Here is a 14,783-nt window from a genome sequence, read left to right as displayed (position 1 = left end):
CTTCCTCCAAGGACCTTGCCAACAAGGAGTTTGTAGGTATGTACCCCAGGACAGACAGGCGCATATGCACACACACACACATACACATACATGTACACACACACGTACACACATATACAAAAACAGATTCCTCACCTGGAAAGGGATCAAAAGATTGATTTGTTGGCCAACCTTCCTTACGAATGTGTGTCTCAGTTGGCGTGGTAGCCAGATTTTTGGGTGTTCTACATGGAAAAGAAAGGAATAAAAGAAGATTACAGTGTACCCTGGCAAGTCTGCAGTGCCTCAGCCTTGACATAAGTTCCAATAGGTAATTGTGATGGAGGTCTCAAGAACCAAACATAACCAAGGCAGACAACCATTTAGCCAAAGTTTCTCTGCAGTACAGTACTCTTTGGATTTGCCATCAGTTTGCCACCTTCTCCAGGGCAATTAAGGATGGGCAATAAAATGCTGGCCTAGCCAGCGATGTCCACATCATGAAATAGAAAAGAAATATATGTTTGTGCTTATATTACTTTGCATAGAAATTGCAGCACAGAAACAGGCCATTTGGCCCAACTGGTCCATGCTAGTATTTATGCTCCCATCCTATTAACATAACCTTCTATCCCTTTCTCTCTCATGTGCTTATCTAGCTGTCCTTTAAAAGGAATCTGTCCTATTCTCAATTTCGCTGTGTAGTGGGAAGTTCCACTTCCCTGGCATTTTCTAACTAAAGCAGTACAATAAGTCAAATAGAGTGTGACTGCCTTGGGAGGAGGTGGTGGCATAGTGGTCTTGTCACTGGACTAGTATGTCAGAGACCTAGAGTAATGTTCTGGGGACCCAGGTTCAAATCTCATCACAACATGTGGTGAAATTTAAATTCAATAAAAATCTAGAATTAAAACTCTGACAATGACCATGAAACTTGGTTCACTCATGCCTTTAGGAAGGAAATCTGCTGTCCTTACTGAGACCACAAGGGCAATAAATGCTGGCCTAGCTGATGCCCTGTTGGTGCTTTCAAGGGTGAGATCAATTTAGATTTTTTTGTTGGGTAAGGAATTTGGAGCTATGGTGGGTAAATTGGATCAAGATACAGATTGATCATGATCTAACTGAATGGAGCAGATCTGAGGGACTGAATGCCTTCCTCCTGCGGCTGATGTTCTTATAGGTGGTCCTCCTATCTGGGCAGATCGTGATAAGAACATAAGGACTAGGAACAGGAGTGGGCAATTCAGTTCCTTGAGCTTGCCCCGCCATTCAATACGATTATGGCTGATCTCATTTCTGCCTCAACTCCAATCCAATTTCCCACCCTCTCCCCATAACCTTTCAACCCATCACTAACTAAAAACCTGTCTATCACCTCCTTAAATTTATTCAATGTCCCAGCATCCACTGCACTCTGAGCTAGTGAATGCCACGGATTCACGACCCTTTGAGAAAAGTAATTCCTCCTCATCTCTGATTTAAATCTACCACCCCTTAGCCTAAAACTATGGCCTCTCATTCTAGAATGCCCCACAAGGGGAAACATCTGCTCCACATCTACTTTGTCTATCCCCTTTAGCATCTTATATACTTCAATTAGATCTCCTCTCATCCTTCTAAACTCTAGCAAGTATAGGCCTAAACTGCTCAATCTCTCCTCATAAGACAAGCCCCGGATCTCTGGAATCAATCTAGTGAACCTCCTCTGAGCTGCCTCCAATGCAACAACATCCTTCCTCAAGTAAGGGGACCAAAACTGTGCACAGTATTCCAGGTGCAGTCTCACCAATGCCTTGTACAGTTGCAACAACACTTCCCTATTTTTATACTCTATTCGTTTAGCAATAAATGCCAAAATTCCATTTGCCTCCCTTATTACCTGTTGTACCTGCATACTAGCTTTCAGCGATTCATGCACAAGGACACCCAGGTCCCTCTGCACTGAAGCATTCTGAAGTTTCTCTCCATTTAAATAATAAGTCGCCTTTTTATTCTTCTGACCAAAATGGGTAACCTCGCAGTTACCGACGTTAAACTCCACCTGCCAAATTTTGGCCCATTCACCTAACCTGTCCACATCCATTTGTAAATTTCTTATTTCTTCATTACAACTTACTTTCCCACCTATTCTGGCATCATCTGCAAATTTAGCTATAGTACCTTCTATCCCTGAATCCAAGTCATTAATATAGATTGTAAATAGTTGGGGCCCAAGGACCGAACCCTGTGGTACCCCACTAGTTACAGCTTGCCTTCCAGAAAAAGACCCATTTATCCCAACTCTCTGCTTTCTGTTGGTTAGCCAATCAGCTATCCAAGCTAATATATTACCTCTAACTCCGTGTGATCTTATCTTGTGTATTAATCTTTTGTGCGGCACCTTATCAAAGGCCTTCTGGAAGTCCAGATATATTACATCTATAGGATTCCCACTGTCACATTTTCAAAGAATTCTAGCAAATTAGTCAAACACGATTTACTCTTCATAAAACCATGCTGACTCTGATGGATTGCATTTTGACTTTCCAAATGCCCCATTACTACTTCCTTAATAACGGATTCCAACAATTTCCCAACAACAGACGTTAAACTAACTGGCCTATAGTTTCCTACTTTCTGCCTCCCCCCCACTTTTTGAATAAGGGCATTATATTAGCATGTTTCCAATCCACTGGAACCTTTCCAGAATCCAGGGGATTTTGGAATATTATAGCCAATGCATCCACTATCTCCGCTGCCACTTCCTTTAAGACCCTGGGATGTAGGCCATCAGGTCCTGGTGACTTGCCACCCTTTAATCCCAATTGTTTGCTCAGTATTTTTTGTCTAGTGATGGTGATTGTTCTAAGTTCCTCCTTCTCTATACCCTCTGCACTACCTGTTACTATTGGGGTGGTACTAGTGTCCTCCACCGTGAAAACTGAGGCAAAATATTGGTTAAGTGTCTCTTCCATTTTTGCGTTCCCCAGTTTGGTATGCCTTAGTTTTTGCCTTTATATTATCTTTAACTTCCTTGCTTAGCCAAAAATGCTTTTTGATGACTAACGCCAACTGTTGTTAAAACATTATGAAGCCTTGTTCAGACTACTCAAATTTCGCCCGAAGGAGGTGGATCACATGTATAGGTTGGAATCTGTTAACAAGCTCCCAGGTCCCTCAAAATGGAAAGCTCAGTCATTAGCTTTTTATTTTGCGCAGTTTATTTGGTTGCTACTTACGGACAATCTCACGGATAGTGACCGGCTGGCCGAGTACGGCAGGTTTACTCTTTCCAGCTATGTTCACTGCCCGCACACGGATGTTAATCTTCTCTCCGGTGGGAAGGCCTTTGACTGTGTATCCTAGACGATCCACCAGTTCTTTGTTGGCTGCGATCCATTCATCGGCTGCAGAGAGGCAGAGGTTTCATGGTTAAAACAAAAGAGAGGGCAGCCATATTCAGAACTGAGATTGGTGGACTTTGGTCAAGATCTTGGTTAAGCAAGGATACTAAGGGTTAGGGAAGCAAGGAAGGGGATTGGAGTTCGGATATAGATCAGCCATGATCTAACTGAGAAGCAGTATAGGCTTGAGGGGCTGAATGGCCTCCTGCAGTTCCTATGTGCCACTCCTACATAATTCCACGATCTTAGCCAGATTGCCAAGGGGATAAGGCAGTGGAAAAGCAAGTAGTTTGCTGCACAGAGGGAAGGGGGACAAAAAGGGCTTTTAAGAACTGGAGCAGTGGGTTTTAAAATGATTGGCCTTTCACCTCGACTTTAAGTCCAGCCTAGGTTGATGGGTGAAAGTTCTCTCCAGCTCCGGTGCCTGCAAGGGGCCGATGTCGCAGGAGAATGAGGTCATAATGCAAACATTGCCCCTAATTTGACACTAAACCTGACAGTCTCACTCAGAAAGGCAACTGGATGAAACAATCGTGCCCGACTGTCCTGTTGACGTGCACGTGGAGCTGAGGTATGTCATTAGGTCAGGCCGAGAGCTTTCGAAAAATAGGTAGTCACGTCAGCAGGTCGCTGGGGGCTGAATGCAGGCTGGTGGTGGGTGGAGAGCTGTTGAGAATTTGCCCTCTTGTTCTCCCAGCCATTTTGGTGATGCCATGGTTGAATTTTGCGGAAAGCGGTGGAATCATAATGGTCTGCCAGAACAAATATTATATAAATTTCATTTTAAAACACCTTGGGGGGGGGTGGGGAGGGGCGGGGGATCTTTTCCGTCCGTTCTTGCCATTTAGAAGCTTTGTTCCCAAGTCTCATAGCTCCGATGAAGCCATTCGGCCCATCACGTGTCTGTCAGCTCTTCAATATAGAGCAATCCAAAAATAAATCTGAGTCCCTGCTTACTTCCCATAGCCTCAATCTTCCTCCATTTCAAATGTTGGCCCATATTCCCTTAAATCGCCATATCACCAGGCAAGAACCATCTCCAACTTGAGAATCTAACCATCTCCCCTTGACAATCAAAGACATTATCGGTGCATGGGAACGCTCCCCACTGCGAGTTCTACTCTAAATCACACATTCCACCTTGTTGACTGTTCTTTCACTGTCACTAGGTCAACATCCTGGAACTCCCTCCCCAACAGCACTGCAGGAGCACCCTCACTGGATGGGCGGCAGCAGTTCAAGAAGGCGGCTCCCAACCACCTTCTTGAGGGCAATTAATGATGGGCAATAAGTTCTGCCCAGCGACACCCACATCCCAAGAAAAAACTTTTTAAATGATGCCAGGTGTCCACTCAACCATTCCCCGTGGCAAAGTATTTCATGTTCCAACAACCCTCTTGTGTAAAGATATTCTTAACCATTGCTGGGCTACATCACCCAACAGCAAAAAGTAACGTCAGGCGATAAGAGATTCAGAGTCAGTAAATCCGACTGCAAACGGCACATTTATACTGGACATTAGATTGAGTTGTAGCAGAGACAGCACAACGGGCTGTCAACATTGGCGCCAGTTAAATACTCATTAAATGTCACCCCGAGATAATGGGCAAGGGTTTTGCGGTTTGGGTCAGGATGCCGATGTTGGGGTCAAATGGGGGGTCCTGACCCCACACTGTGTCGGGAGTAGTCACCTGGCCGTGACCTCCCCTGAATTGGCCAATAGGAGACACTACAGCGTGGAAGGAGCTGCAGCCCAGCACTGCATGAAGGGGAGAAAGAGAGAGAGATCGCACCTCCACTTGGAGCAACTTCAGAAACTTTTGAATTTAAAAAAAAAAACGGCCACAGCTGGTGAGCCACCATTTTGGAGGAGGATCCCCGGGGAAATTTCAGTCACCCTCAGATAATTGGCCTTAATTAGCCTTTTACTTACTTTCATTGGCTACACACTGCTTCCAAGCGCTTCCACCCCAATCCCGCCTCCAGGGGGGGAATGGCCCGGGACAAGATGATACTGGCAAACTGGCATGCCAGGCAGCTGCCCGAAAATTCATGCCTGCCTCCTCCCAATCTTGCTTCCCCTGCCCCGGCCATAGTGCGTTGAAAATTCTGATCGTCGAATCAGCGAACTGTCCAGTACTTACAGCCTTCCTTTGAATATTCAATCAGGTATCCATCCAATCCACCAGCGCCAATCTGTTCAGGTATTCTCCACTTCAGGGTAATGGTGGTGTCAGTAACATCTTCAACAGTTAAGTGCGTTGGCTCGCCAGGGACGGCTGGAGACACAAAACAAACGTTTAGCAGCAGGTTTGGTTTGGCAATTTGCCGCAGGCATTACAATTGTGGGATTTCTGTGCCAGCCATGTTCCCACAGCAGGGTGGCTGAGAACGGATGAAAGGACGATAGCTTCCTAAAATCCCCGTTCGTAATAAAAATTTTCAGTTGCTGACAGAATGCTAGCCCTCCACCTTTCCATTGCGATACCACTTCCAACGCCCAAAGCTGCTCCTTGCTTACCAAGTGGCATAAAAGTCCGTGAAGAAATGCTGGGTTGAGATGTGCCAATCCCATTCACAGCATACACACGCATCTCATATTGACAGCCCTCTATCATCCGGCTGGCAGTGAAGCTTGTGGCTTGTATAGGTTCAAAGTTCAACTTCATCCACCTCTGGCTAGTTTTCTTCTTCCTTTCCAGTAAGTAACCTGCACGAAGAGTCAAAGAATAAACAGCACTGTCGTTGGACCTCCCCCCTCCACCTCCCCATAATTTAAACCAGAAGGACCCCTCCCTAGAAAACAAACCAGAGAAACTCCCCATTATCATATGAACCAAAGCCACTGAGCAAAAAAGGAATGTAGAGCCAGTCTTTCCTTAACATAGGTTTATTCACAGAGCATAGATTCCCTTTTTCTTCTCCATACAGGTGAAAACCGGTTCTTATATATACTTAAGAGTAATGCCGTTACCTTTCCCCAGTTAGTAACAGCTGCTCTCAGCTACAAGTAGAGCACCCACTTCATTGTGACAGGGTTGCAACATTAACACCTCTCTCAGCCCACAATGTAGGCCAGAGGAATCCGACTCGGTGACATAAAACAAAGAGATCCCTCCCACTATCTGAGAAAAGAGGCTTTCTACAGCCTTCCAGACTCAACATTGAGTTCAACAATTTCAGACCACCATCTTGATTTTACTCTCACTTTTGCCTGTTATTTTTCCTTTCAGACACCAGCAGTTTATAGGTCTGCAATTCCCACCTTCTCTGGACACATTTTTTGCTTCTTTACATGTCCAGTTGCCACTCCCTTTGACCCTGCATCACCAATGCTTTTGTTATTTAATCTCTCCTGTCTCCCCCCCCCCATCACAGGCCATCCCTTCATTGTTTTTTTTTTACACCTTCCCTCCTTGCTGAATATTGAACTTATTCTAGTTCTGACGAAAGGTCATCAACTTGAAAAATTAACTCTGTTTCTCTCCCCACAGATGCTGCCTGACCTGCTGAGTATTCCCGGCATTTTCTGTTATTTTTTTTTTCAGATTTCCAGCATCTGCAGTATTTTGCTTTTGCGTCAAACAAGGGGATTCCTCTTGATGCCAAGGACTAGTGCCTCCCCGCCATAACTGAGACCAAAATCTCCCAGACTCTACCCTATAGGCCAGAGCAACCCAGCCCCATAATGTGGGTCTGTTTACTCCTATTTATAATAGGCTAGGGGCTTCCTACCCACTGCTGGAGTATCGTGTCCAATCCTGGGCGCCAGACTTTAGGAAGGATGTCAAGGTATTGGTTGCAATGGAAATTTACTAGAATGATCCCAGGGATGAGGGACTTCAGTTCGTGGAGAGATATGAGAAGCTAGGAGTGTTCTCTCTAAAGCAGGATAAGTTATGGGGGGGATTTAATAGGAGTGTTTAACACTTTGATGGGTTTTGACAGAGTTCATAGAGAGAAACCACTTCTATTGGCAGGAAGGTAGGTAACCGGGAAACGCAGATTTAAGGTTATCGGCCAAAGAACCATAGAGGAGATGAGGAGATAGTAAATCCAATAGGAATTCAGAAGCAACAGTGGTTGGAATGTGGGACTCGCCACCACAGGGAGCAGTTGAGGTGAGTAGCATAGATGCATTTAAAGGGAAGCTGGATAAACACATGAGGGAAAAAGGAATAGAAGGAATGTTGTTTAGTTAGGATGAAGTAGGGTGGGATGTGTGGAGCATAAACACAAGTCTGTTTCTGTGCTGTAAATTCTACGGAATTTCTTTTACGCCGTGAGTTATCACCTGGAATTCAATGTCTGAAATGGCAGTGGAAATAGATTCAATAATAACCTTCAGAAGAAAAGGTGAGCTATGTGTATGTAAAGAAGAGTCAGCCAGCATTGGGTGTGAGGGGGTTAGAGTGGAGAAGTAAGCTCTGCAATAAACAGTCTCAACCAAAAGTATCCTAGAGCAGGATTTTCCAACTCCGCCTGCCACCGGGAATTTCCGGTCCTGCCGAAAGTCAATGGACTTATGGCTGGCCCACCGCATTCCTCACAGCGAGACCCATCACGGCGGGGCTGAAAATTCTCGGCCCTAGTCTCAGTCCTTCTTCACAGCCAGGCTTGGGACTTTCTCAAACGCTTTGAGTCAGAAGGAAAAGACTTTTTTCTTCCCTTGACTACAAATTTTGATTTCCGTTATGTTAGACCACCCACAGCATTGCTCACCTCGCTCCCTTTTATAACAAACAAGAATCGCCTCTCGCTTTTACTTCTCCCCTTTAAAAGGCAAAAATGTGGACCTCATCTGGAACATGCAGGTACCTGTGACGGGCTGGCCACCATCATATGGAGGAACGTCCCATCCCGCTGTGCACCAGTCCTCTCCAATGCCAATGATCTTGACATTCACAGGGGGATCAGGCACATCTGCAACACAAAGGATTGGTAGCTATTACTGCACACTTGCCAAAACAACAACAGTTCCTCCGACCCAAAGGCGGCAGAAGCTAGATAGAGTTAAGGGTTTGTTGGGAGTGGACAAAGCATTCAAAGTGCTGGATGTTCTGAGGGCCTCGGATCCATAGAGTGTTTCCCGATGGCTGACTATGCCACACTTTGCATGACAGAGAAATTTCTGTAGACTGGATCTTTTACTCGTCCCTCCATGCACTTAGATATTGCCCAAAATTTCAGGATATCTTCGGTAGTCATTTGAGCAGTGAAAACGGTTCTGACTATAGCTACTAGCTAACGGACTAGAGGATCGGGAATGGTAACATAATGTTAATGTTACTGGGCTAGTAAATCCTGGACTTAATGCTCCAGACTCAAGTTCAAATCCCACCAAGGCAGCTAGTTAAATTTAAATGCAATTAATTAATAAAAATCTGGAATTAAAATAAAAAGTAGCCTCATAATGGTGACCATAAACTATTTGGTCGCTGTAAAAACCTATCATAATTTTTTTCCAGGAAGGAAATTTGCCAGCCTTGCCTGGTCTGGCCTACATGTGACTCCAGACCGCTTTCTGAAGTGGCCTAGCAACCCATTCAGTTGTATCAAACTGCTACAGAAAAGTCGTGTAACCGCACTGTTATGTGTCGACACCACATGGACTGCAGTGGTTCAAGAAGGTGGCTCACTATCACCTTCTTGAGGACAATTGGGAATGGTAAACAAATGTGGCCTTGCCATGAATAAATAATGAAAAAAGAAAAGAATTGCTGAAAGTAATCTGAGGTGTCCTTACAGTTATCCACAGGACCGCCTTCCTTTCCTCCTAGTCCCAAGCAGACAGGAGATGGGATAGATGGGATGGGATGGGATCATAGTTTAACTTCAGAGATTTACTTTGCTGAAGGCACAAATTCATCAATCACCTCAGGAAGGTCTTTAATAGTCATTTGAGTGGTGAAAACCGTTCTCAATAGCTACTAGCCGATGGAATACCTCCATGTGAGACACAGGTGAGTACATGAGTGGAAATATATTTTTGGCATTCAGCTTTTCTAAAAAAAGAATTCTCCAAAAACTGGATGAGTGGCAACTGAGCCACCGGGCCCATTTCGCCTCCCTTTTCTGATCAGAGTTTCTTTCTGCATTTCTGAAACTGTTGCACTTGTTCCTGCCAGATCGTCCATCCCCCTGAGACCTACCGACAACTTTAAGGAAGATGGTAGCCTTATCTTCACCAGCTGGGTTCTTGACCACGATATTGTATTTTGCCTCATCCTCTCTCACCGCTCCTTCCAACACCAAACTGCTGACGTTGTCCTTTGTCTCAATCTGCAGGCGGCCTTCTGATGCCGAGAGTTCCTAGGCAAGATAATAATGAATAAGGCTAAAGAAGGATTCGTTCTTTGATTCCGCCATGTTGTCAGTTAGATATTACTTTGCTCACCTCAGGCAGTCCCAAACTCACATTAAACCAAAGTGGATTTGTTGAGTCTCAAAATGGCGGATACATTATGGGTCATGGTTCAGTGGGTAGCACATTTGATTTTGGTGGGGCAGAAGCTCATGGGTTGAAATTCCAATCCATTGGCACAAAAACTAGGCTGACACTCCCAGTGCCAGTACTGCACCATCAGAGGTGTTGTATTTCCAATGGGACATTAAACTGAGCTCCGACTTCCCACTTGGGTGGGCTTACAAGATCCCCAGATACTATGTTGAAGAAGAAGAGGAGTTCTCACTCTTGTCCCAGCCCCAATATTTATCCCTCGAGCACTATCACGAATAAGAGATTAGTTGGTCATTACCACATTTGTGGGAGCTTGCTGTGTGCAAATTGGCTGCCTCATTTAATGCATCTCTAATAGTTAATAACTTCATTGACTGTAAAGCATTTTGGGATGTTCTGGGATTATGAAAGACCCTCTAGAAATTAATTTCTTACTTCAAGGGCCAAAAGATGATCCATCTCAGCCACCTCCAGAGTTCCCCAGTGTCACAGGAGCCAGTCTTCAGCCAATTCAATTCACTTCACGTAATTTCAAGAAACAGCTGAAGGCACTGGATACGGCAAAGGCTATGGGCCCTGACAATATTCTGGCAACTGTACTGAAGACTTGTGCTCCAGAACTTGCCGCACCCCTAGCCAAGCTGTTCCAGTACAGCTACGACACTGGCATATACCCACTTACATGGAAATTGCCCAGCTATGTCCTGTACACAAAAAGCAGGACAAATCCAAACCAGCCAATTACCGCCCCATCAGTCTACTCTCAATCATCAGTAAAGTGATGGAAGGGATTATCAAGAGTGCTATCAAGTGGCACTAGCAATAATCTGCTCCCTGATGCTCAGTTTGGGGTTCTGCCAGGGCCACTCACTCCTGACCTCATTACAGCCTTGGTTCAAACATGGACAAAAGAGCTGAACTCCCGAGATGAGGTGAGAGTGACTGCCTTTGACATCAAGGCAGCATTTGACTGAGTGTGGCATCAAGGAGCCCTAGCAAAACTGGAGTCAATGGGAGTTAGGGGGAAAACTCTCCACTTGGAGTCATACCCAGCACAAAGGAAGATGGTTGTGGTTCTTGGAGGTCAATCATCTCAGTACATTACTGCAGGAGTTCCTCAGGGTAGTGTCCTCGGCCCAACCATCTTCAGCTGCTTTATCAATGACCTTCCTTCCATCATAAGGTCAGAAGTGGGGATATTCGCTGATGATTGTACAATGTTCAGCATCATTCTTGACTCTTCAGATACTGAAGCAGTCCATGTCCAAATGCAGCAAGGCCTGGGCAATATTCAGGCTTGGGCTGACAAGTGGCAAGTAACATTCACACCACACTAGTGCCAGGCAATGACCATCTCTGACAAGACGTTCAATGGCATTTCCATCGCTGAATCCCTTATCGGGGTTACCATTGACTAGAAACTGAAATGGGGCAGCCATAGATTTATAAAATATATATATATAGTCTGTCCACCATCTACAAGACACAAGTTAGGAGTGTGATGGAAAACTCTCCACTTGCCTGGATGGGTGTAGCTCCCACAACACTCAAGAACCTTGGCACCATCCAGGACAAAGCAGCCCACTTGACTGACAACCCATCCACAAACATTCACTCCTTCCTCCACCAACACACAGTAGCAGCAGTGTGTACCATGTTCAAGATGCACTGCAGGAATTCACCAAGTCTCCTTGGACAGCACCTTCTAAACCCACAACCACTACCATCTAGACGAGCAGCAGATAGATGGGAACACCACCACCTGGAAGTTCCCCTCCAAGTCACTCACCATCCTGACTTGGAAATACATTGCCGTTCCTTCACTGTTGCTGGTCAAAATCCTGGAACTCCCTCCCTAACAGCACTGTGGGTGTACCTACACCACATAGACTGTAGCAGTTCAAGAAGGCAGCTCACCACCACCTTCTCAAGGGCAATTAAGGATGGACAATAAATGTTGGCCCAGCCAGTGATGCCTACATCCCAAGAATAAATAAAAATGTATATATATCTGGCAGCCACTATAAGATATTAAAGTTGTCTGACTTCACTGGGTGGGCCTTCTACCCCAGGGGGAAGACTCAAGAAATCAAACTATCATATCATGGTCAGCTACAAGGGCTCTATAGAGAGCTTAGCACAAGTCCTCATAGAAACAGGCCCACAACACAACCCTGCTCTCCATATTAGCCAACATCACAAGGTCCAATTTTCCACTCCTAAGGTCAAGCTTTTTTGCCTAAAAAGAATTGAAAAACTACTTCAAGGAAACATTTTACAGGATATAAAGTGCTTTGGGACATCCTGAGGTTGTGAAAGACAGCTTTATGAACACAATTTCTTATTTTATCTTACCTTAAGCATTATAAATAGTCATCAGTGGCACTTCCATTATGGAGTGTGTAAACTTACGCATTCAGAGAGAGGAAGGAATGACTTGAATTTATATGGCACCTTGCACAACCCCAGGACCTCCTAAAGCACTTTACAGCCAGTGAAGTACTTTTTGGAGTGTCGTCACTGTTGTAATGTAGGAACCACAGCAGCCAATTTGCACACAGCAAGCTCCCACAAACAGCAATGTGATAATGATCTGTTTTATTGACGTTGGTTGAGGGATAAATATTGGCTGGTACGCCAGGGAGATCCACCCTGCTCTTCTTCGAAACAGTGCCGTGGGATCTTTGGTTTCATGTCACATCTGAAAGACAATACAGCATACCCTCAGTACTGCACTGAGGGGGGGGCGGTTATCAGCCTAGATGGTATTTTCGAGTTTCTGGAGTGGGGCTTGAACCCAGGATCTGCTGGTTCCAAGACAAGAGGGGGGTGAAAGGTCGTCAGGAGGGTAGGTGGGAGGTTACAATCAGATCAGCCTTGAATGGGGGAGCAGGCTTGAAGGCCTGCTCCTGCTCCTCTAGCTCCTATGTTTGTAGGAGCGCTGTCCACTCAACCATTTGTTTGCGCAGATAGAATGTCGAGACCCTAGACACAATCATAGACGGCGAAGAGTTTTACAGCACAGGAAGAGGCCATTCGGCCCAACGTGTCTGCACCGGCTCTCCAAATGAGCAATTTACCTCCTGCCCCCTTAACCCTGCACATTGTTCCTTTTCAAACAACTAAGAGAAACACCCTCACCCAGTCGGACAAACAGCCCATCACTAAACAGAAGGGGCAGCCGGCGCACGCCGGTCCAACTTAAAGAAAAGTGCTGAGCTAAGTAATGAGGGTCACGAGCAGTTATCTCCCACTGCCATGTTTAGGATGACTGCAAACGTGCAGCTTATCGGATCTCCTCTCCTGCTCAACCCTCAAAGTGCCAGCTCCGTCTGGGACAGCGCTGCCAGATTCAATGCTGTGAAATTAAAGAGCTTTGCGAAACAGGCAAATCCTAAATAAATGCGCAGGTTTCCCCATTAAGGTAAGGGGAATAAAAGCAAAAATGAGTCAATGTGTTAATGAGCATCAGACGCTTTTATTCCCAGAAACAATATTTGGCGTGATCGATTAATGGTGACTCACAAATTTACCTCTTAGGAAATTGGTTCATTCATTCATAAATTCAACTGTGAAGCGACAGAAAGGGAGACTTGCATTTACGTAGCGCCATTCATGACCTCACAACGCTCTGAAGTGCTTCGCAGGCATCGAAGGACTTTTGAAGTGTAGTCGCCGTTGTAATGTAGGAAAACCTGGAAGCCAACTTGCGCACAGCAAGCTCCCACAAACAGCAAAGTGATAATGAGCGGATCATATGTTTTCGAATGATCTTGGTAGAGGGATACATGTTCGCCAGGACACCAAAGAGTGCTCCCCTGCTCTCTGAAACGGTGACACAGGATTTTTGTTTTTGTCCACCGGGTGGTTGTGGGGGGGGGGGGCCTTGCTTGAATTTCTCATCCAAAGGACAGTGCCCCTGACAGTGCAGCACTCCCTCAATATTGCACTGGGCGTGTCAGTGTGGATTTTGTGCTCATGTTGCTGGAGTGGGGCATCACATGGCCCCAAGATATGCAAACCTGACGGTAGCCAACTTTGATTCCTAGTTTGTGCTGGGTTGCCTGACCTCTGCCAGGAGGGGCTAAACCATTATATATTTAAGGGGAGGTGGTGGCGTAGTGGTATTCCAGAAACCCAGGGTAATGCCCTGGGGACCTGGGTTCAAATCTCACCACAGCAAATGGCGGAATTTGAATTCAATAAAAATCTGGAATTAAGGGGGAAGTGGAAGCGGTGGGTGGGGCAGCAAGTGAAGTGGTGAAGTGAAGCCCCCCCCCAACACTGCTGATTGTTGTAAAAACCCATCTGGTCCCCTAATGCCCTTTAGGGAAGGAAATCTGCCATCCTTACCTGGTCTGGCCTACATGTGACTCCAGACCCACAGCAATGTGGTTGACCCTTAAATGCCTTCTGAATAAGGGCAATTAGGGATGGGCAATAAATGCTGGCCTAGCCAGCGATGCCCACATCCCATGAATGAATCGAAAAAACATATTTTTTAGGGCAGCGATGGTGATGTATAACTGGAGTAAAGGTTTTAAACGCTGATAGGCTGTAACACGCAGTCAGGGGTGCAATTCCCTTCTCATTATTTTAATGAGTTAAAGTTGCCAGGGTACAGAAAGTTGGGAGGTGTTTCTGCTGCTGATGGCTGTCGCATTAGAATCAAGTTGGTGTGGCGAAGGTGAGCTAAGGGCAGAATCGGGCGTGGCTATGATGCCTTTCACAGTCAAATAGTTGGTAGGCTCAAGGAATATTCTTACCTGGAGTTCTCTCGGTCATCTGTCAAAATTTTGAGGGGAACCCCGCTGACATAGAATGTGCCAGGTTCCCTGCTCTGATTAGGCAGTTACAGCAATCAATCGGGAGAATCCCATTGGAAATCCCCAGTGTCAGTCCTGAAGCTCATACATAAAATTGCCAGAGGGTGGCCATCCGGAGGGCCAGAGGGCGGC

At 45.6% G+C, this 14,783-nt stretch overlaps 1 protein-coding gene across 1 annotated transcript in view; it reads right to left on the bottom strand.

The window, feature by feature from the left end:
- LOC121271621 (myosin-binding protein C, fast-type-like) overlaps nt 1-14,783 on the bottom strand; it is a 73,491-nt gene that overhangs the window by 27,332 nt on the left and 31,376 nt on the right. Inside the window, exons 19-24 of the mRNA XM_041177666.1 lie at nt 9,518-9,677; nt 8,184-8,288; nt 5,887-6,075; nt 5,510-5,644; nt 3,201-3,368; nt 136-224 (exon numbers count right to left, since the gene is read on the bottom strand). Of these exons, the coding sequence (XP_041033600.1) occupies nt 136-224; nt 3,201-3,368; nt 5,510-5,644; nt 5,887-6,075; nt 8,184-8,288; nt 9,518-9,677 (846 nt within the window). The remainder of the gene's footprint in view (nt 1-135; nt 225-3,200; nt 3,369-5,509; nt 5,645-5,886; nt 6,076-8,183; nt 8,289-9,517; nt 9,678-14,783) is intronic.

This window comes from Carcharodon carcharias, chromosome 31 (genome assembly GCF_017639515.1).
Source record: "Carcharodon carcharias isolate sCarCar2 chromosome 31, sCarCar2.pri, whole genome shotgun sequence".
Classification (NCBI taxonomy): domain Eukaryota; kingdom Metazoa; phylum Chordata; class Chondrichthyes; order Lamniformes; family Lamnidae; genus Carcharodon; species Carcharodon carcharias.
Note: the sequence above shows the minus strand (reverse complement) of the source record. Positions and strands in the feature narration are given on the sequence as shown.